Source organism: Cherax quadricarinatus, chromosome 49, assembly GCF_038502225.1.
Source record: "Cherax quadricarinatus isolate ZL_2023a chromosome 49, ASM3850222v1, whole genome shotgun sequence".
NCBI lineage: Eukaryota > Metazoa > Arthropoda > Malacostraca > Decapoda > Parastacidae > Cherax > Cherax quadricarinatus.
Window position 1 is genome coordinate 21,121,217 of NC_091340.1, and position 24,268 is coordinate 21,145,484.

General features: G+C 46.1%; 1 protein-coding gene across 1 annotated transcript in view; it reads left to right on the plus strand.

Moving 5' to 3' along the window:
* The first annotated feature begins 18,201 nt into the window (after window positions 1-18,201).
* Window positions 18,202-24,268, plus strand: part of Arms (Ankyrin repeat-rich membrane spanning) — a 707,292-nt gene continuing 701,225 nt past the window's right edge. The window contains exon 1 of the mRNA XM_070095086.1: window positions 18,202-22,260. Within this exon, the coding sequence (XP_069951187.1) occupies window positions 19,513-22,260 (2,748 nt within the window). The 5' untranslated portion in view covers window positions 18,202-19,512. The remainder of the gene's footprint in view (window positions 22,261-24,268) is intronic.

The window sequence follows — 24,268 nt, forward strand, 5'->3', positions numbered from 1 at the left end:
CCATCTATAACACTACTATCACCGTCTATAACACTACTACCACCATCTATAACACTATTACCACCATCTATAACACTACTACCACCACCTATATCACTACTACCACCTCTGTAACACTACTACCACCATCTATAACACTAGTACCACCGTCTATATCACTACTACCACCTCTGTAACACTACTACCACCGTCTATAACACTACTACCACCACCACCTATATCACTACTACCACCTCTGTAACACTACTACCACCATCTATAACACTACTACCACCATCTATATCACTACTACCACCATCTACAACACTACTACCACCATCTATAACACTACTGCCAACATCTATAACACTACTATCACCGTCTATAACATTTGTGTGCCCCTGACTGGTGTATGGGCGTGGCGGAAATAGATTTGTATGACCTATGTCGTGGCCTCTGTAACCTCGTGGCCTCCTACCTGGCCTCATAGCCTCCTGCCTGGCCTCGTGGCCTCTTGCCTGGCTTCATGGCCTCTTGCCTGGCCTCATGGCTTCCTGCCTGGCCTCGTAGCCTTCTGGCCTCCGTGGCCTGCCTTACCTCTTGGCCTCCTGACTTGCCTAGTCTCCTAGCCTGCCTGGCCTCGTGGCATCGTTACCTCTTGGCCTCCTGACCTGCCTGTTCTCCTGGCCTGCCTGGCCTCGTGGCTTCGTGACCTCGGCCTCCTGCCTGGCCTCGTGCCTTCGTGACCTCATGGCCTACTGCCTGGCCTCCTGGCTTCGTGATCTCATGGCCTCCTGGCCTGCCTAGCTCACTGGCTTCGTGACCTCATGGCATCCTGCCTGGCCTCGTGGCTTGCCTCGTGGCCTCCTGCCTGGCCTCGTCGCCTCCTGCCTGGCCTCTTGCCTGGCCTCGTGGCCTCCTGCCTTGCCTCATGGTCTGCTTGGCCTCGTGGCCTCCTGCGTGGCCTCCTGCCTGATCTCGTGGCCTCGTGTGTCAAGACTAAGATCAAAGGTAAATTTTGAACTTTGGTTGAATGTATCAGTTACGTTAAAGTTGACAAAGTGAAGACCAGCAGCTGGAGCCTCTGGTCCTTATATCCGCCTAGCTGGAGCCTCTGGTCCTTGTATCCGCCTAGCTGGAGCCTCTGGTCCTTATATCCGCCTAGCTGGAGCCTCTGGTCCTTATATCCACCTAGCTGGAGCCTCTGGTCCTTATATCCGCCTAGCTGGAGCCTCTGGTCCTTATATCCGCCTAGCTGGAGTCTCTGGTCCTTATATCCACCTAGCTGGAGTCTCTGGTCCTTATATCCGCCTAGCTGGAGTCTCTGGTCCTTATATCGACCTAGCTGGAGCCTCTGGTCCTTATATCCGCCTAGCTGGAGTCTCTGGTCCTTATATCCGCCTAGCTGGAGTCTCTGGTCCTTATATCCGTCTAACTGGAGTCTCTGGTCCTTATATCCGCCTAGCTGGAGTCTCTGGTCCTTATATCCGCCTAGCTGGAGTCTCTGGTCCTTATGTCCGCCTAGCTGGAGTCTCTGGTCCTTATATCCGCCTAGCTGGAGTCTCTGGTCCTTATATCCGCCTTGCTGGAGTCTCTGGTCCTTATATCCGCCTAGCTGGAGTCTCTGGTCCTTATATCCGCCTAGCTGGAGTCTCTGGTCCTTATATCCGCCTAGCTGGAGTCTCTGGTCCTTATATCCGCCTAGCTGGAGCCTCTGGTCCTTATATCCGCCTAGCTGGAGTCTCTGGTCCTTATATCCACCTAGTTGGAGTCTCTGGTCCTTATATCGACCTAGCTGGAGTCTCTGGTCCTTATATCCACCTAGCTGGAGCCTCTGGTCCTTATATCCGCCTAGCTGGAGTCTCTGGTCCTTATATCCGCCTAGCTGGAGTCTCTGGTCCTTATATCCGCCTAACTGGAGTCTCTGGTCCTTATATCCGCCTAGCTGGAGTCTCTGGTCCTTATATCCGCCTAGCTGGAGTCTCTGGTCCTTATGTCCGCCTAGCTGGAGTCTCTGGTCCTTATATCCGCCTTGCTGGAGTCTCTGGTCCTTATATCCGCCTAGCTGGAGTCTCTGGTCCTTATATCCGCCTAACTGGAGTCTCTGGTCCTTATATCCGCCTAGCTGGAGTCTCTGGTCCTTATATCCGCCTAGCTGGAGTCTCTGGTCCTTATATCCGCCTAGCTGGAGTCTCTGGTCCTTATATCCGCCTAGCTGGAGTCTCTGGTCCTTATATCCGCCTTGCTGGAGTCTCTGGTCCTTATATCCACCTAGCTGGAGCCTCAGGTCCTTATATCCACCTAGCTGGAGCCTCTGGTCCTTATATCCGCCTAGCTGCAGCCTCTGGTCCTTGTATCCACCTAGCTGGAGCCTCTGGTCCTTATATCCGCCTAGCTGGAGCCTCTGGTTCTTATATCCATCTAGCTGGAGCCTCTGGTCCTTATATCCGCCTAGCTGGAGCCTCTGGTCCTTATATCCACCTAGCTGGAGCCTCTGATCCTTATATCCGCCTAGCTGGAGCCTCTGGTGCTTATATCCACCTAGCTGGAGCCTCTGGTCCTTATATCCGCCTAGCTGGAGCCTCTGGTCCTTATATCCACCTAGCTGGAGCCTCTGGTCCTTATATCCGCCTAGCTGGAGCCTCTGGTCCTTATATCCACCTAGCTGGAGCCTCTGGTCCTTATATCCACCTAGCTGGAGCCTTTGGTTCTTATATCCACCTAGCTGGAGCCTCTGGTCCTTATATCCACCTAGCTGGAGCCTCTGGTTCTTATATCCACCTAGCTGGAGTCTCTGGTTCTTATATCCACCTAGCTGGAGCCTCTGGTTCTTATATCCACCTAGCTGGAGCCTCTGGTCCTTACATCCACCTAGCTGGAGTCTCTGGTCTTTATATCCACCTAGCTGGAGCCTCTGGTCTTTATATCCACCTAGCTGGAGCCTCTGGTTCTTATATCCATCTAGCTGGAGCCTCTGGTTTTTATATCCACCTAGCTGGAGCCACTGGTCCTTACATCCACCTAGCTGGAGTCTCTGGTCTTTATATCCACCTAGCTGGAGCCTCTGGTCCTTATATCCACCTAGCTGGAGCCTCTGGTCTTTATATCCACCTAGCTGGAGCCTCTGGTCCTTATATCCACCTAGCTGGAGCCTCTGGTCTTTATATCCACCTAGCTGGAGCCTCGGGTCCTTACATTCACCTAGCTGGAGCCTCTGGTTTTTATATCCACCTAGCTGGAGCCTCTGGTCCTTATATCCACATAGCTGGAGCCTCTCGTCCTTATATCCACTTAGATGGAGCCTCTGGTCCTTATATCCACCTAGCTGGAGCCTTTGGTCCTTATATCCACCTAGCTGGAGTCTCTGGTCCTTATATCCACCTAGCTGGAGCCTCTGGTCCTTATGTCCACCTAGCTGGAGTCTCTGGTCATTATATCCACCTAGCTGGAGTCTCTGGTCCTTATATCCAACTAGCTGGAGCCTCTGGTCCTTATATCCACCTAGCTGGAGCCTCTGGTCCTTATATCCACCTAGCTGGAGCCTCTGGTCCTTATATCTACCTAGCTGGAGTCTCTGGTCCTTATATCCACCTAGCTGGAGTCTCTGGTCCTTATATCCACCTAGCTGGAGCCTGTGGTCCTTATATCCACCTAGCTGGAGTCTCTGGTCATTATATCCACCTAGCTGGGGTCTCTGGTCCTTATATCCAACTAGCTGGAGCCTCTGGTCCTTATATCCACCTAGCTGGAGCCTCTGATCCTTATATCCACCTAACTGAAGTCTCTGGTCCTTATATCCAACTAGCTGGAGCCTCTGGTCCTTATATCCACCTAGCTGGAGCCTCTGGTACTTATATCCACCTAGCTGGAGTCTCTTGTCCTTATATCCAACTAGCTGGAGCCTCTGGTCCTTATATCCACCTAGCTGGAGCCTCTGGTCCTTATATCCACCTAGCTGGAGCCTCTGGTCCTTATATCTACCTAGCTGGAGCCTCTGGTCCTTATATCCAGCTAGCTGGAGCCTCTGGTTCTTATATCCACCTAGCTGGAGTCTCTGGTCCTTATGTCCACCTAGCTGGAGTCTCTGGTCCTTATGTCCACCTAGCTGGAGTCTCTGGTCCTTATGTCCACCTAGCTGGAGCCTCTGGTCCTTATATCCACTTAGCTGGAGCCTCTGATTCTATCCACCTAGCTGGAGTCTCTGGTCCTTATATCTACCTAGCTGGAGCCTCTGGTCCTTATATCCACCTAGCTGGTGTCTTTGGCCCTTATATCCACATAGCTGGAGTCTCTCGTCCTTATATTCACCTACCTGGAGGCTCTGGTCCTTATATCCACTTAGTTGGAGCCTCTGGTCCTTATATCCACTTAACTGGAGCCTCTGGTCCCTATATCCACCTAGCTAGAGTCTCTGGTTCTTATATCCACCTAGCTGGAGTCTCTGGTTCTTATATCCACCTAGCTGGAGTCTCTGGTCCTTATAACCACCTAGCTGGAGTCTCTGGTCCTTATATACACTTAGCTGGAGCCTCTTATCCTTATATCCACCTAGCTGGAGCCTCTGGTCCTTATATCCACCTAGCTGGAGCCTCTGGTCCTTATATCCACCTAGCTGGAGCCTCTGGTTCTTATATCCACCTAGCTGGAGCCTCTGGTCCTTATATCCACCTAGCTGGAGCCTCTGGTTCTTATATCCACCTAGCTGGAGTCTCTGGTTCTTATATCCACCTAGCTGGAGCCTCTGGTTCTTATATCCACCTAGCTGGAGCCTCTGGTTCTTATATCCACCTAGCTGGAGTCTCTGGTTCTTATATCCACCTAGCTGGAGTCTCTGGTTCTTATATCCACCTAGCTGGAGCCTCTGGTCCTTATATCCACCTAGCTGGAGCCTCTGGTTCTTATATCCACCTAGCTGGAGTCTCTGGTTCTTATATCCACCTAGCTGGAGCCTCTGGTTCTTATATCCACCTAGCTGGAGCCTCTGGTCCTTATATCCACCTAGCTGGAGCCTCTGGTCCTTATATCCACCTAGCTGGAGCCTCTGGTCCTTATATCCACCTAGCTGGAGCCTCTGGTCCTTATATCCACCTAGCTGGAGCCTCTGGTCCTTATATCCACCTAGCTGGAGCCTCAGGTTCTTATACGGTTGCCAGTGGCCTGGTGGCAGAAGCTCTCGCGTCACACGCTGAGGGTCCGGATTCGATTCCCGGCAAGGATGAAAACATTGGGCGTGTTTCCTTACATCAATTGTCCCTGTTCGCCCATCAGTAAAATAGGTACCTGAGTATTAGTGGACTGGTGTGGGTCGCATCCTGGGACAAAATTGACCTAATTTCCGGGAAATTCTCTGCATAATAAACGACTTACTATGTTATAAAAATTATTATTATTATTATTATTATTATTATTATTATTATTATTATTTTATTATTATTATTATATTTTATTATTATTATTATTATATTTTATTATTATTATTATTATTATTATTATTATTATTATTATTATTATTATTATTATCCTTATATACATGTAGCTGAAACACTGGTCCTTTTATCCAGGTAGCTGGAACATTGGTCGTTATATCCAGGTAGGTGAAACACTACAGGTGTGTCAGGGGGCACCACGTGGCCTGACACCATATGATACACTGTGTCAGGTATATGACACCTGGTGAGATCAATTGATGTACCTGGTGTGTGGACTGGACGTCAGCGTTCACGTCTACTAGATGATGTTAACTAGATGTCAGGTGCGACTAATGTCACATTTTATTGTGGGAACGTTTCGTTGTGCAGGAGGCGTGTCATGCAACATTTCCCCCACCAGTTTCCCCCACCAGTTCCTTGTTATGTTTCACTGAATGTCTGACCTTTGTTCATACTTCATAATACTCTGACTTATTAACTCACTTTGTTCACCTTTAGTTCACTCTTCACCCTTTGTTCACTCTTTAGTATTTGTTCACTCTTAGTTCACCCTTTGTTCAGTCTTACTTTACTCTTTATTCAATCTTAGTTCACCATTTGTTCACTTAGTTTATCCTTTGTTTACTCTTAGTTCACCCTTTGTTCACTATTATGAACACAGGTGTAATCTTATATGTTGTGAACCTGTTCATAACTGAGTCCTCATAATAACCTCATAATAACCTCATAATAACCTCATAATAACCTCATAATAACCTCATAATTAACCAGCTAATAATGTAGGGACGAGCAAAAGAAACCAGAGAATAGCCTCTTAAATATATATATTGTTCCACCAAAGCTGTGCTCAAGCTAAGTACAGTATTTACAGAGAATATGTAGTGTAAGGCAGTAAGTAAGAGTCTTGTTGAGAACCGTCCCTGACCAGACTCTGAGGCAGGTCTGCCAGTGTTGAGAACCGTCCCTGACCAGACTCTGAGGCAGGTCTGCCAGTGTTGAGAACCGTCCCTGACCAGACTCTGAGGCAGGTCTGCCAGTGTTGAGAACCGTCCCTGACCAGACTCTGAGGCAGGTCTGCCAGTGTTGAGAACCGTCCCTGACCAGACTCTGAGGCAGGTCTGCCAGTGTTGAGAACCGTCCCTGACCAGACTCTGAGGCAGGTCTGCCAGTGTTGAGAACCGTCCCTGACCAGACTCTGAGGCAGGTCTGCCAGTGTTGAGAACCGTCCCTGACCAGACTCTGAGGCAGGTCTGCCAGTGTTGAGAACCGTCCTTGACCAGACTCTGAGGCAGGTCTGCCAGTGTTGAGAACCGTCCCTGACCAGACTCTGAGGCAGGTCTGCCAGTGTTGAGAACCGTCCCTGACCAGACTCTGAGGCAGGTCTGCCAGTGTTGAGAACCGTCCTTGACCAGACTCTGAGGCAGGTCTGCCAGTGTTGAGAACCGTCCCTGACCAGACTCTGAGGCAGGTCTGCCAGTGTTGCTCCGCGAGTCGGTACTTCACAGAATTGGTTCACTTTCTTGTGATTAGCTGGGATGAACCAAGCGGTTAGCATGGCAGTGATCCCCTCCTGCTATACTCAACTTCTGGTTCACTGGTCGGGAGGGCATGCCTATATGGGTGTGTGACATCAAATAAATAACGTACTCTTCGCTTGCCACACTCCCCACCCCAAATGGGCTCTAATAGCCTGGACTAGGTATCCTTCAATGGGTATTGTGCCACCATGGCACGAACACTAATGGAACGGTCTTTCCTCTCAACCTTCCAACTCTGCAGGCAATGTTCAACCTAAAGCGGGACTTAAATGTCAAGAACGAACCTTAGAGTGAGACAGTAGACAGTAGGGCTAATGTAGCTAGCGTAAGTCCAAGATACTTGCAGACCGGTGCAATGTGTCTCCTCACTATAAAAAAAAGAAACCTTAAGGCCAGTTTTTACTTAATTCTTTGACCATAAGGACAAGAAAAAGAAAAAAAGAGCTTAACCATTTTTCCCGAACACAAAGAATACATCGTAACACATCAAGCTCTGAAGAGAAAGAGTCCACAGTGAGGTTATTCTTCCTAGTGATGTGCCACATGTACATATTGTAGGGTTGCAGGCGCACAGCCCAATGCTTCCTTATCTATAGTGGAGTAAGCCAGCCAATAGCCTTTAAAATTGCTCGAGAAGTAGGCCACTGGATGAAGGACTCCCTCACCAGATGCTTGAAGTAACACTGCAGCCACTCCAACACTTGGCTTTGTATAATCTGGAGACAGTATGGGAGCAGCGCATATCAGACATTTGTTACAGAGGCCTCTAGACAACTAGAAGGCCAGGTAAACCTAACTTTATTACAGGTAAGAGAGGCTAGGGGGCTACAACATCTGTAAAATTACGGCAGAATCTTCTAAAATACCCTATCATTCCTCAGAATCTTTGAAGGGGGACGTCTTATCCTGAGAAACAGGATAATTTTGTGATGAATGGTTTGAAAAACCGACAAGTTGAAGATTGAGACACTTATGCAGCATATGGGAATCTTTATTCAGGAAACGTTTCGCCACACAGTGGCTTCTTCAGTCCAATACAAAGAGGAAGGCGTAAGGAGAGGACGAGAATGAGGTAATCAGTCCCTCAACCTGGAGTCGATGTGTTCAGTCCATCAATCTTGTAGAAGGGCCGTAGAAGTGGCTTATATACTGTAGAGATGTGAGGTGAAGCAGGCGGAGGCGGGGTCATAGTGGTACCATCCACTAGTCGAAGTAGGTCTTCGTCCAAAGGTTGAACAAGTGTTGAAGAATTCTTTGTAACAAAGAATTCTTCAACACTTGTTCAACCTTTGGACGAAGACCTACTTCGACTAGTGGATGGTACCACTATGACCCCGCCTCCGCCTGCTTCACCTCACATCTCTACAGTATATAAGCCACTTCTACGGCCCTTCTACAAGATTGATGGACTGAACACATCGACTCCAGGTTGAGGGACTGATTACCTCATTCTCCTCCTCTCCTTACGCCTTCCTCTTTGTATTGGACTGAAGAAGCCACTGTGTGGCGAAACGTTTCCTGAATAAAGATTCCCATATGCTGCATAAGTGTCTCAATCTTCAGGATAATTTTGAATGGCCAGCATTTTAGCAAATTTGGCTGCCACCTTCTGTTACCTACTTCATGCCTTAGGAAAGCTGTAATAGATTGACCAAAAGATGACTTACAAAGATCGACAGCTTGAATGTCCAGAATCTCTTTCTATGAGACCTTTGAGATGGAACACATCTTGATCCCACTTACCAGAAACCACAACTGTATCATCCAGGTAGGCCTCCATGCCTTCAATTCTTTTAATAGCCTGATGGATCAGCTTTTGGAATGAGGTGGACAAATTCCTTATCACAAAGGGGTTCACAGTGTATTGATAGTGACCTGGAATTACAAAGGCAGAAATCTCCTTCGCTTCATATGTTAAAGGTACCTGTAGTATCCTGTACAGAGTGGAACTGTAACAAGTGGCATTCCACAGGGATCAGTTTTAGGCCTCTTGTTATTTATAATATATATTAATAGCCTTGACGAGGGAATAACCATTGCTTTTGAACAAATTTGTTGACACAAAGATAGGTAGAATAACTGATTGAGAGAAAATGTTACTGAGCTTCAGGATTTAGACAAACTCACGATGTGGTCAGTAAATAGCAGATGCGGCTCATTGTGGATAAATGCAAAGTTCCGAAATGCTTATAAACTAAATATTCTAGAACTTGGCCGTAGAGAATGCAAAAACGGCTTGAAATCTTAAACAAGACAACAGTGCCGAAGTGTACATTAATAAGGCAAACAAATTACTGAACTTTATATCAAGAAGTGTAAGCAACAGAAGTTCAGAGGTTAGACTACAGCTCTACACATCATCAGTGAGTTCTCACTTAGATTATGCAGGTCAGTTCTGGTCTCCATATTATAGAATGGATATAAATTCATTAATAAAAACATTCAGCGATTAATGACAAAATTAATTAATTTCTTAAGAAATATTCTTTACGGAAAAAGACTGAAGTTTCTTAACTTACATTCTGTTGTAAGACTAAGAACGAGGGAGACATGACTGAAGAGTATAAGTGAAAGGTGAGTATCAGCAAAGGAGATACAGATAAGATTCTGAGAATATCCCTCCAAGAGAGAACCTGTTATAACGGGTTCAAATTGGATAAATTTAGATTTAGAAAGGATATAGGAAAGTATTGGTTTGGAAATAGAGTAGTTGATGAGTGGAACAGTTTGCCTGGTAGAGTAATTGAGGCTCAAACTTTAGGTAACTTCAAATTTAGGTTGGATTAATACACGAGTGAGAGGGGTTGGACTTCACATGACTTAATAGGGTTATCGGGGCTTATTCCTTGAGTAACATTGATAATGGCTTGGGCAAATATTTTTGTTATTGAGTTTGGATTTACATGGACCTGCCAAGTATGAGCCAGTAGGCCTACTTCAGTGTTCTTCCTTTCTTATTCTCTTATACAAGCATATTCGCTGATGACACGATAATAGGTAGGGTAATTGATTTAGAGGAATCTGTTACTGAACAGCGACAGATGCAGTTTATTGTAGATAAATAGAAAGTTCTGATGTTCTGAAATGTCCATAGCACATATAACTTAGTCATACAGAATGAGAAAAGGATTTGGGGGTTATGGTGAGCAGAAACCTGAAACTAAGACAGCAGAGCCTAAGTGTACATAATAAGGCAAATAGGTTACTGGGATTTGTATCAAGAAGTATTAGGAACAGGAGTCCAGAAGTTATACTACAGCTCAACACATCATTACTGAGGTCTCGTGTAGATTATGCAGCTCAGTTCTGGTCTCTATACTACACAACAGATGACTCACGAAATCGTAATGGCACGATTGCAAACAAACCGTATCACGGGCGGGGATTGAACTCGTGGCGAGTGAGTCGTAAAACTCCAGGTCAGCACATAAGCCACTGGGGCAGCTGGCTACAATAAGATTTCTCCAACTGGGTATATTTATACACCATAGAGAGGTTAGGACAGGCACCACTGTGACCAATGCAAGTTTTTACAGGTGAATCTTCCGCCAGCATGACCGTGATGAACTCTAGCTCTAGTCTCCTCAAAGCCATCATGACTCATGAAATCGTAATGACACGATGACAAACTATACCGCTGGCGGGGATTGAACTCGTGGCGAGTGAATCATAAAACTCCGGGCGAGTGCATAAACCACTGGGATGAATCTTATTGTAGCCAACTGTCTCAGTGCCTTACGCGCTGGCCTGGAGTTTTACGACTTACCAGGAGTTCAGTCCCCTCCCTCGATATGATTTGTTTTCAATCGCGTCTTTACGATTTCGTGAGTCATGATGACTGCTTTGAGGGAACCAGAGCTAGAGTTTGTCACGGCCACGCTGGTGGCCGTGGTCACAGGGGGGCCTTGTTAACCTCTCTATAGTGTATAAATACGTACACCATATATACTATGTTGGAGGAATCTTATTGTAGCCATCTGGCACCAGTGGCTTACACGCTGGCCTGGAGTTTTACGACTCGCCACGAGTTCAATCTCCACCCGTAGTACTTTAGCAGCATTCAGTCAAGAATGAAAATTAATTCATTGCATAAGAAATCTTCCTTACGAAGAAAGATTGAAATCCCTTAAATGAGAAGTGCTCTGGGTGTTCTTCAACTCTATATGTCCTTGGTTAGGCTTCATTTAGATTACGCTGCACAGTTCTGGTCACCATATTACAGAATGGATATAAATGCTTTGGAAAACGTACAGAAGAGGTATTTTATACCATTTTGATGTTCATGATCCCATGTATCAGAAATCTTCCCTATGAGGATAGACTGAGGCCTTAAATCTGCACTCTCTAGAAAGGCGTAGAATTAGGGGGGATATGATCGAGGTGTATAAATGGAAAACAGGAATAAATAAAGGGGATGTAAATAGCGTGCTGAAAATTTCCAGCCTAGACAGGACTCGCAGCAATGGTTTCAAGTTGGAAAAATTCAGATTCAGGAAGGATATAGGAAAGTACTGGTTTGGTAATAGAGTTGTGGATGAGTGGAACGAACTCCTGAGTACCGTTATAGAAGCTAAGACCTTGTGTAGTTTTAAAAATAGGTTGTATAAATATATGAGTGGGTGTGAGTTGGACCTGACTAGCTTGTGCTACCAGGTCTGATGCCGTGCTCCTTCCTTAAGTGGTAGTGACCTGACTAGGTGGTCATTGTTCTAAGCCGAGGGGTGGCATGGGCCTGCTTCACATGGGTCAGTAGCCCTGTTGCAGTGTTCCTTCTTATGTTCTTATGTAAGACGAAGAATAAGGGAAGACAAGATTGAATTGTAATAAGTAGAAGATGGGTGTTAATAAATTAAGTAAAAGGACACAAGTGCAACTAGTGTGACATTTTATTGTGGCACTGTTTTACTCTCCAGGAACTTTGTCAAGCTGTTACAACCAGTACATGGTCACAGAGGGTATATATAGGCTTGAGAGCGAGGTGTAAGACACAGTATAATTGTAGTAATGGTAGAAGTAGTAGTTGTGGTGGTAGTCGTAGTAATGGTAGAAGTAGTAGTTGTAATACTTGTGGTGGTAGTCGTAGTAATGGTAGAAGTAGTAGTTGTAATACTTGTGGTGGTAGTCGTAGTAATGGTAGAAGTAGTTGTAATACTTGTGGTGGTAGTTGTAATACTTGTGGTAGTAGTCGTAGTACTTCAGAGATGAAGAAGCTTCCTGTATTTTGCTGAATTATGTTATAAATTGTGATTAATGATGATTCAAATGATTTACATCTATGGAAATTAGGTTGTTTAATCACTAGTCGGGTGTCGTTGAATTTCATGAGGTGATTGGTGGAATTCTGATGTTGTATGCAGGTGTTGCTCAAGTTATCGTTCCTACATGCATTGTGTTCATTGAGACATGTTTCGAGGTTTCTTCCTGTTTAACCTACATATATTCTGTCACGGCCTCCACAAGGTATAGTGTAAACTCCTGCATCGACTGGCTCAGGTTGCTTCAATTTTGCCCTAGTTAGATCTTCTGTGGAAGTGCTGGTTATGATGGCGACTCTAGTGTTAGCTTGCGTGAATACTTTAGAAACGTTCAGTGCAATCTGGCTGTTGGGAAAGATTATAACTTTGTTAGGGGTGGTGTTGGTGCGTGGGGAATTGATTATCAGAAGAGTGCTTTTCTTGCAGTCTTTGTTGAGAAAGGAAGGAAAATGTAGATCAATGAAGGTTTGGTGTATATGCACTCCTCGTCGAGAAGCTCTGGAATACAAATTCGGTGTGCTCTTAGGAAAAATCCGATGATGCCTCTTTTAGTCTTAGTATCTTGACTGGAATAGAAGTGTGTGAGATCGTTTTTGTTTGCAGGTTTTTTGTAAACTTGAAACCTTAGTGTTATCTACTTTGTGAATGACGATGTCTAGAAAAGGTAGCTTGTCATTTTACTCTTTGAGTGTAAACTGGATAGCCAATTCAACTGCACTGAGTCTTCCCTGAAAATTCCGCACATCAAAACCTTTGGGGAGTTATGAGGACGTTGTCCACATAACATCGAAACCTTTGGGAGTTATGAGGACGTTGTCCACATAACATTAAGTGACGCTTGTGGGAATGACTTGAATGAAGTGTTCAGCTTCCAGGTGTTCCATATACAAGTTAGCTAAGACAGTGATGATGGGGGACCCCATTCCTATACCAAAGGTTTGTAGAGCCTGTTGTTGAAAGAAAAGCAGTTGAAGTTAGTGCAACGAAATCTCTGGGAGGTATAGGAAGATTAAGGTCATGTTTGTTTTTACGTCAAAGAACGTCAATGGCTTGTGTGGTGGGTACTTTAGTGCAGAGAGAAGTTACGTCCATACTACTTAGTTTCTTGTTACTGATGGAGAGGTCTCTGATGCTTCAGATGAGCGGGGCTGATTGTTCCCAGAAGACAGGAAAGATATTTGGCAAGAGCTGCTAATTTGTGTGATGCGCTGCATATACCTGATGTGATTCTTCTGAGAGGCCTCAACAGTCTTACTGAAGAAAGTAAGTTAGGCAGGAATGGCCCATCATGAATCCATGCTGAGTATCATTAATCATATGCTTATTAAGATGGCTTCTTATAATATCTATAACTGACTCTAGTAATTTGCCTACGACATGACTCAAGAAATCGTAATGACACGATTGCAAACAAACCATACCCCCGGCCGGGATTGAACCCGGCCGGGGGTATGGTTAATTTGCCTACGATTGAGGTCAGGCTTACTGGGCGGTAATTTGATGATCATGACTTATCCCCTGCTTTAAAAATAGGAATTACATTAACCATCTTCCACATATATCAGACACTACACCTGTTTGAAGAAATATATTAAAAATGTTAATTAATGGTTCATAAAGTTCCATTTTGCACTCCTTAAGAATTCTTGAAAAAGTTCATCAGGACCAGGGATTTATTTTGCTTCAGTCGGTCTACCTGTTTAATAACCATATCCCTAGTGACTGTGATATTACATAATTTATCTTCTTCAGGCCCACTATAAAATGTTATCACTAGAATATTGTTAGTGTCTTCTTGTCTGAAAACCGAGAGGAAATAATTATTAAAAATCGAGCACATTTCATTCTTGTCAGTAAGATGCCCAGAGCTATTTTTAGGGGACCTATCTTTTCTCTAACTGTTGTTCTGTATACCTGGAAAAAACTTTCGGGTTTTCGAATCCCTAGCAACTTTAATTTCAGTCTCGTTTAGATTTTCTTATCCCGTTTTTAACGTCCCTCTTAATGTGAATATACTGATTCAGAAGATGACCTTCACCTCTTTTGATGCACCTATAAATTCCTTTCTTCTGCCCTAGAAGATGTTTGGGCCTGTTCATCCATTTTGGGTGATTTCTATTTGATCTTTTCTTTACATGGAATAAGTGTTCTTTGGGCAGCATGTATAATATTTAGAAAACTGTCATATTGATAGCCCTCATCGTTAGCCAGGTCCACGGGTGATAGGTGTTCTCTAAGCACATTGTAATCTGCTAAGCGAAAATCTGGGACTCTTACTGAATTATCCTTACTGTCATACTTCCAATCAATGCTAAAGGTAATTTCTAAATTATTAACAAGGGTTTTCATGTTTGCCAGAACCAAGTCAAGCAGGTTATTTCCCCTTGTAGGTTCTGTAACAAACTGCTTTAAAAAAATCCTCAACTACCGCTAAGAAGTCGTTACTCTAAATTCCCAGTCCCCTAGAATTACTACATTAGCATACCTTGTGGCCTTAGTTTCCTCCCAAAGTAGTTTCCCTTAGTCCCAATCCAAGTTTGGGGGATGGTATATCATACCTAGAATTAATTTTTCATGCCTCTGAAAATTCTACTCAGATATAGACTGTGTTATTTCAGACTTTATACCCATTTTTATGCAGGAGTTCAAGTGATCTCAGACATCCAGTGCCACCCTACCACCATTTCCAGTGCTTCTATCTACATAGAACAATTTAAAACCCCGAATGTAACATTCAGCAAGCATGTCCCTATTTTTCGTATTAAACCACGTCTCAGTTATGGCAAATACTTGCAACTAATCTCAACTCGTCCATCTTATTTCTAGCACTAAGACTGTGTGTATACTATAAATTTAGAAGTCCTCTCTTCTCTTTTTCCCTTCCTGCTCGTTTTTGTTCCTTCATTATCCCTATTACTGTCCTTGTCATCAAGTGCCACTGGCTTTCCAATATTCACCAATAACTTTACCTCCTTTTGCCTATAACTGGTTTCTCTAAAACTCACAATATCACTACATTGTAACTTCAGTGCTTTTCCACACAAACCCATACTGGTATTTCTAGTTTAAAGCTATAACAGCTTCCTCCACTGCATGGGATAGTGCCCCCACCCCAGACCTAGATAAGTGAACCCCAACTCTGGTATACATGTCATTTCTGCCATAGAAGAGGTCCCAGTTGTCTATGAATGTAACTGTATTTTCATTACAGTGTTTGTCCAGCCAGCAATTTACACCAGTTTCCCTGGACAACCATTCATTCCAACTTCTTTCCTCGGCTGTCCAGACGGCTAACAATATCTTCCATGCCAACCCCAGGAAAGCATACCCTCTGCCTCTTCCTATCTCTAAGACAAAAGGCCCAACTAAAACAATGTTCATACCTTCACTGGCAGTGTTTGTCCTGACTTTCTCGACAGTCTTCATTGGAATGGTCTTCACTGGGGTGTCTAGATTCGCTAACTCTCACTCTTCTGCCAATGCATCCTTGATGTTCGCCTTGATGCTCCCAGTGATCGGGTAGCACAGAAAATGGGTTCAAAGTTTCCACAGCAGTCTCCTAGTTCTTTGTCGTTTCTGCCACTCCATCCATCTTCTTGATCCTCGGCTTTGTTCCATGCAGTCCGGCTGCTGTCCAGTTTCTTTCTTGACCTGAGTATTCACAACAAGATTACTACAAATCCTCTCACTGTTCTCCGTCAGTCGCCATATCTCGAGCTTAGCCACCCTCCGCTTCTTAAGCTGCTGTTAAAGTTCCTCGATAGAGGACATCTTGGTTCAGATTTACAAAGAGCACATTAGACACGTCTTCACAGGGGCAAGGTGCACATCACCACTCAAACAAGGTGCATGTCACCACTCAAGCAAGATACACGTCACCACTCAAGCAAGGTGCATGTCACCATTGAAGCAAGGTGCATGTCATCTCTCAAGCAAGGTGCACTTCACCACTCAAGCAAGGTATACGTCACTGTTGCTGCTGCTGCTGCTGCTGCTGCTGCTGCTGATGTTGTTGATGTTGCTGTTGCTGCTGCTGTTGTTGCTTTTGCTGGTACTATTCTTGTTGCTACTCAAGTTGCTGCTGCTCCTGTTTTTCCTGGTGCTGTTCTTGCTGTTGGTGTTGCTGCTGCTGATGTTGGTGTTGCTGCTGCTGCTATTGGTGCTGTTGCTGCATTACTGTTGTTGTTATTCTTGCTGCTGCTGCTTTCGTTGCTGTAGTTACTGTTGTTGATCTTGTTATTGCTGTTGCTGCTACTGATTATTGTTGTTGCTGCCCAGGATGCCACCCACAACAGTCAACTAACACCCACATACCTATTTATTGCTAGGTGAACAGTTCCAGCAGCAGCAACAGCAAGTGTTAGGTGACTCCTGTACACCTTATCTTACTTGGATATTTAACCCAGGTGGTCTTATTGTTATACTGTTGTACCAGTGAGGTTACCTGGAGGTTACCTGGAGGTTATTCCGGGGATCAACGCCCCCGCGGCCCGGTCCATGACCAGGCCTCCCGATGGATCAGGGCCTGATCAACTAGGCTGTTACTGCTGGCCGCACGCAGTCCAACGTACGAGCCACAGCCCGGCTGATCCGGCACTGACTTTAGGTATCTGTCCAGCTCTCTCTTGAAGGCAGCCAGGGGTCTTGAAGGCAGCCAGGGGTCTTGAAGGCAGCCAGGGGTCTTGAAGGCAGCCAGGGGTTTATTGGCAATTCCCCTAATGCTTGATGGGAGGCTGTTGAACAGTTTTGGGCCCCGGACACTTATGGTGGTTTCTCTTAGTGTACCAATGGCGCCCCTACTTTTTATTGGCGGCATTTTTCATCGCCTGCCCAGTCTTTTACTTTCGTAGGGAGTGATTTCTGTGTGCAGATTTGGGACCATTCCTTCCAAGATTTTCCAAGTGTAGATTATGATATATATCTCCCTCCTGCGTTCCAACGAGTACAAGTCAAGTGCTTCCAAGCGTTCCCATTAGTTAAGGTGCTTGACAGAACTTATAAGTGCAGTAAAGGATCTCTGTACACACTCTAGATCTGCGATTTCACCTGCTTTGAATGGAGATGTTAATGTACAGCAGTATTCCAGCCTAGAGAGAACAAGTGATTTGAAAAGGATCATCACGGGCTTGGCATCTCTCGTTTTGAAAGTTCTCATTATCCATCCTATCATTTTCTTTGCACGTGCGATCGTGGCACTGTTGTGATCCTTGAAAGTGAGATCCTCAGACATTACTACTCCCAGGTCCCTTACATTATTTTTCCGCTCTATTGTATGGCCGGAGTCTGTAGTATACTCTGTTCTAGTTATTATCTCCTCCAGTTTTCCATAACGGAGTAGTTGGAATTTGTCCTCATTGAACATCATATTGTTTACACTGTGGACAGTATCAAACAGTAACAGAAGATGCTTAAACTGTGCTTCTTTAGTTGAAAATCTCCTGTTATGAGAGTGAGAAAGTGTGAAAGTGAGAGAATGAGTGAGAAAGTGTGAAAGTGAGAGATTGAGTGAGAAAGTGTGAAAGTGAGAGAATGAGTGTGAAAGTGAAAGAATGAGTGAGAAAGTGTGAAAGTGAGAGAATGAGTGAGAAAGTGTGAAAGTGAGAGAATGAGTGAGAAAGTGTGAAAGTGAGAGATTGAGTGAGAAAGTGTGAAAGTGAGAGAATGAGTGTGAAAGTGAGAGAATGAGTGAGAAAGTGTGAAAGTGAGAGAATGAGTGTGAAAGTGAGAGAATGAGTGAGAAAGTGTGAAAGTGAGAGAATGAGTGAGAAAGTGTGTGGAAATGGCTAGTTTCTGCACATGATATTGTAGTTCCTGGTGAGGCTGGGGACGGTCCCTCCCTTTCCAGGGCGGTGTAGTTCCTGGTGAGGCTGGGTGCGGACGAGGAGGGTCACGGAGGTAGAAGGCGGTGCACGGGGTGGAGGGCGGTGCACGGGGTGGAGGGAGGATGGGTAGGTACTAGGAGGGAGGGAAGGAGGTACACGGGGTGTGAGGGTAGAAATAGCGACCTGAGCCACTCAGTGTACAGGCAAACATCTGACTCGCGCCATCTCTTCTTTCCTCCCTGCTGGACGACCCGTGTCTGGGTCGTTCCTCACCCCCTGTCACCTGTCGCACCCTGCCTCTGCTACCTCTCGTACCTCCAGCTGTCGCACGTCGCTATTGAGCAGCATACGACCTGTTAAACCCTGCCTCTGTTTCTGTCGCATTCAGGTCCCTCTCGCCCCCCTGTCACCTGTCGCACCTCATCCCTGCTTGCTGTCGTACCTCTGTCCCCTCTCCACTATCTCATCGTCCACCAGCATCAATAGAAGGGTAGATCAGCGAATAGAAGTGAATCTCTTACAAGTGCCTCACGAAGATAGAAGGTAGAAGTAGTCCTGGCGGATGCCTGTCACCAGGTATTTTTGTGTCTCCTAGGAGTCTCCTAGAAACAGGATGGATTTCTCACAGAGATGAACATCTCAGGAACTGAAGGATAGAACAGCGGATAGAAAGGACAGAATAGCGAATAGAAGCGGATCTCTGAAAAGTGGTTCTCACGAAGATAGAACTTGGCGTTCTGGTGAATGCTTATCATTCATGCTGGAGATCAGTGTCTCTCTTAGTGTTCCGTGGTCTCCCAGCAGTAGCAAGATGGTCATCCCTCACAGATAAACACCTCAGTGACGTGTGTGTGCCAAGTTAAAACACCAGCCCCTCTGTCCTCACTGTTTGTGTGTTTTGATGGAATGATTCGCACACAAACTATCAACTAAAAACAGTGGAATACAATTCACAACCAACCCAGTTCGGACAGGAAGATTGAATTTTATTAGTTAAAATTAAAGTATTGAAGAAGTTCAGTGAAGTGTAGAGGCAGCGTGTGAGGCTGTGAAGTTCCTGGCACAGTTACCAGCGTTACTGTCTGACGTAGACCTGGTCAATTAGGCTGTGGCTGCCAGCAAGTCTAAGGCCTACATAACCTCCAGTGTTTTTTTTTCTGTAATTACGTTGGCTGATATTTGGAAGAGAGGTATTTTTGGGGGGATGAAGTGTGTGTGTGTCGAGCACTTGGCTTTCACAACAGTGGATCGAGCTTTCAACAGGTGGTATACAGAACAATAAAAGAATACAGGGACTCATACCAATGTGTTTACAAGAGTGTGTAAAGCTCTTTCTCCCTAGGGTACGTCTTAAGGTTCAGTTTAGAGCTTTGCCTCGAGGCTCTACGTGGAGTTTGTGGTGAGAGCATCAGCTCAAAGATGAGTGTAGTGAACGTAGACACTCTTGGAGGGTCATGCAAGTGATGTAGAGAGCTACAGAGCCACAAATATGACTGAAAATGTCCCTACAAGCCAGTGTAGTGATGTACCCTCGACTGGCTTTACTTGTGTCTCCCACCACCTGGCTTCTGGCTTATCTGCCGGTGCGGCAAGCCACTCTCTGGCTTTCTCAAAGGACGCCTCCTTGACAGACACAGCCAGACACACAGACGACTACCCACATAAACACATACAGACAGACGAACACCCACAGAGTTTCACAGACTCTGTTGACACAACTCACAGCCAGATAGATACCTCAGCAGACATTCACAGCCAGCTGGAGACCACAGCAGACATTTACTGTCAGCTAGAGACCACAGCAGACCACAGACAATTAGAGACCACAGCAGACCACAGACAATTAGAGACCACAGCAGACCACAGACAATTAGATACGATAGTAGACCTGGGGAACTTGATCGGTATGTCTGAGGTGGTCGGGGACCTGTTTGACCATGACCAGCAGAATGTATCACCCACAGTGCTGGATTGTGGTCAGGGTCACCAGCAGGCACACACGACCAGCCACGATCAGTGCCAATACCACGACCAGTGCCACGACCAGTGCTACGACCACGACCAGTGGCACCACTCTGCAGACACAACCACAGCACACACAGATCACTATGGGTCTCAGACCACAGAATACAAAGTGTACGTCCACCAACAGACCATACCATCTGAGACCAGCCAGGGGTCACAGTATGACCTGACCAATCAGAGGTCACAGTATGACCTGACCAGCCAGGGGTCACAGGATGACTTGACTAGCCAAAGGTCACAGGATGACTTGACTAGCCAAAGGTCACAGGACATGACCAGCCGAAGGCCACAGGATCTGATCAGCCAGAAGTCACGGGATGACCTGACCAACCAGAGGTCACAGTATTACATGACCAGCCAGGGATCACAGGATGACCTGACCAACCGAAGGTCACAGGATGACCTGACCAGCCATAGGTCACAGGATGACCTGACCAGCCAGAGGTCACAGGATCTGGTCAGCCAGAAGTCATGGGATGACCTGACCAACCAGAGGTCACAGTATGACTTGACCAGCCAGGGATCACAGGATCATCTGACCAACCGAAGGTCACAGAATAACCTGACCATCCAGAGGTCACAGGATGACCTGATCAGCCAGAGGTCACATGACAGTTGGAGGTCACAGGATGACCTGAATAGCCAGAGGCCACATGACCTGACCAGTCAGAGGTCACTGTATGACCTGACCAACCAGAGGTCTCATGACCTGACCATTCAAGGGTCACAGTATGACATGATCAGCCAGATATCATATGGCACAGCCAGCCAGGGGTCATTGTATGACCTGACCAGCCAGAGGTCACAGGATGACCTGACCAGCCAGGGGTCACTGGATGACCTGACCAGCCAGGGGTCACTGGATGACCTGATCAGCCAGGGGTCACTGAATCTGACCAACCAGAGGTCACAGTATGACCTGACCAGTCAGAGGTCACAGTATGATCTGACCAGCCAGAGGTCACAAGATGACCTGACCAGCCAGAGGTCACAAGATGACCTGACCATCCTCCAGAGGTCACAGGATGACCTGACCAGCCAGAGGTCGCAGGATGACCTGACCAGCCATAGATCACAAGATGACCTGACCAGCCAGAGGTCACAGGATGACCTGACCAGCCAGAGGTCACAGGATGACCTGACCAGCCAGAGGTCACAGGATGACCTGACCAGCCAGAGGTCACAGGATGACCTGACCAGTCAGAGGTCACAGGATGACCTGATTAGCCAGAGGTCACAGGATGACCTGACCAACCAGATGTCACAGGATGACCTGACCAGTCAGAGGTCACAGGATGACCTGACCAGTCCGAGGTCACAGGATGACCTGACCAGTCAGAGGTCACAGGATGACCTGACCATTCTCCAGAGGTCACAGGATGACCTGACCAGCCAGAGGTCACAGGATGACCTGACCAGCCAGAGGTCACAGGATGACCTGACCAATCAGAGGTCACAGGATGACCTGACCATTCTCCAGAGGTCACAGGATGACCTGACCAGCCAGAGGTCACAAGATGACCTGACCAGTCAGAGGTCAAGGGATGACCTGATTAGCCAGAGGTCACAGGATGACCTGATCAGCCAGAGGTCACAGGATGACCTGACCAATCAGAGGTCACAGGATGACCTGACCAATCAGAGGTCACAGGATGACCTAACTAGACAGATATCACAGGATGACCTATCCAGCCAGAGGTCACAGGATGACCTAACCAGCCAAGGGTCACCCGATGACCTAACCAGCCAGGGGTCACAGGATGACCTAGCATACCAAAAGTCAAATGATGGCCTGCTTTATCAGAGGCTACAAGATGCTTTCTTGACCCATCAGAGGTCACAGGATGCCTTCTTGCCCCATCACAGGTCACAGGATGCCCTGCCCCATCAGAGGTCACAAGATACCTTCCTGCCCCATCAGAGGTCACAGGATGCCCTTCTGATTCGTCAGAGGTCACAGGATGCCCTCCTGATTCGTCAGAGGTCACAGGAGGCCCTCCTTATTCGTCAGAGGTCACAGGACGCTCTTTTGCCCCGCCAGAGGTCACAGGATACTATTCTGAACCTTGGACGTTCAGTTTCACACGGAGGTGCAGAGGGTTTCCACCCTCCAGTGAGGCGGTTATCAGACCTCCGGAGCCTCACAATGACTCTTGGACTCCAGATACATGGTTCCATCCTCAGCCTGGCCTCTGACAAGACTCGCAGACAGGTACTGACTTTTCTTTTGTTTGTAGTTACTGCTGTGTGTGTGTGTGTGTGTGTGTGTGTGTACTCACCTATATGTGGTTGCAGGGGTCGAGTCATAGCTCCTGGCCCCGCCTCTTCACTGGTCGATACTAATTCACACTCTCCCTGATCCATGATATTTGTCATACCTCTTCTTAAAGCTATTTATGGAACTTGCTTCCACTACTTCACTCTCCAGATTATTCCAGTTCCTGACAACTCTAAGACTAAAGAAATACTTCCTAACATCCCTATGACTCATCTGGGTTTTCAGTTTCCAATTGTGCCCCCGTGTTTCTGTATCCCATCTCTGAAACATTCGATTCTTGTCCACGTTGTCAATGCCTCTTAGTATTTTATACGTTGTTATCATGTCTCCTCTATCCCTCCTATCCTCTAGTGTCATCAGGTTGAGTTCCCTTAACCTCTCCTCATAAGACATACCCCTCAGTTCCGGGACTAATCGTGTTGCAAATTTTTGCACTTTCTCCAATTTCTTGAGGTGTTTGACTAAGTGAGGGTTCCATACTGGCCCTGCATATTCCAGTATAGGCCTTACGTACACTGTGTACAATGTCGTGAATGACTCCTTACTCAGATGTCTAAACGCCAATCTCAGGTTTGCCAATCTCTCATATGCTGCAGCAGTTATTTGATTGATGTGTGCCTCAGGGGACATGTTTGTTATAATGCTTACCCCAAGATCCTTTTCTTTAACTGACGTTTGCAGCTGTTGGTTTCCTAACCTGTACTCCGTGTGCGGTCTTCTGTGTCCTTCCCCAATCTTCATGACCTTACACTTACTGGGGTTAAACTCCAGGAGCCATTTGTTGGACCATACTTGTAATTTGTCCAGATCCCCTTGTAATCTTAACTGATCCTCTCCCACTTGTATTCTCCTCATAAGTTTCACATCATCAGCGAACAGTGACACTTCTGAATCTATTCCTTCCACCATGTCATTCACGTATACAAGAAACAGCACCGGGCCTAGGACTGAACCTTGTGGAACCCCACTCGACACATTCGCCCACTCCGACACTTCAGCACGTACCAACACACGTTGTTTCCTTCCTGTCAGGTATTCCCTGATCCATTGCAGTACTTTCCCCGTTATTCCTGCCTGTTCCTCTAATTTTTGCACCAGTCTCTTGTGTGGTACTGTGTCAAAAGCCTTCTTGCAATCTTAGAAGATGCAATCTACCCATCCCTCTCTCTCCTGTCTTACTTCTGTTACCTTATCGTAGAACTCAAGTAAATTTGTGACACAGGATTTCCCATCTCTGAAGACGTGCTGACTGTCATGTATGAGCCCAATCTTTTCAATGTGTTCCACTACTTTTCTCCTGATAATCTTTTCCATGACTTTACATACTATACAAGTCAGTGACACTGGTCTGTAGTTTAATGCTGCCTGTCTGTCCCCTTTCTTAAAAATTGGAACTACATGCACTGTCTTCCACCCCTCAGGCAACTGCCCTGTTTCGATAGATTTACTGAAGATTGCTGCTAATGGCACACACAGTTCCTCTACTCCCTCTCTCAGTATCCATGGAGATATGTTATCTGGGCCCACCGCCTTTGAGGTATTGAGTTCGTCTAGCAGTTTCTTCACCTCTACCTTGGTTATGTGTATATGTGTATTGTGTCCAGCACCTGCTGATGCACCCTACCTCCACAGTTTGCTGGAAGCATTCCTGACTCTATTATGAATACTTCTCTAAATCTTTTGTTTAGTTCATCACATACTTCTTGGTCACTCTTCGTGAGCTCCCCTCCTTCTTTCCTCAGCCTGATTACCTGGTCTTTGACTGTTGTTTTTCTCCTAATGTGACTGTATAACAACTTTGGTTCAGATTTGGCTTTTGATGCTATGTCGTTCTTGTATTGCCTCTGGGCCTCTCTCCTTATCCTTGCATATTCGTTTCTGGTTCTTCTGATCAGCTCCTTGTTTTCTTGAGTCCTTTGCCTTCTATACCTTTTCCATGCTC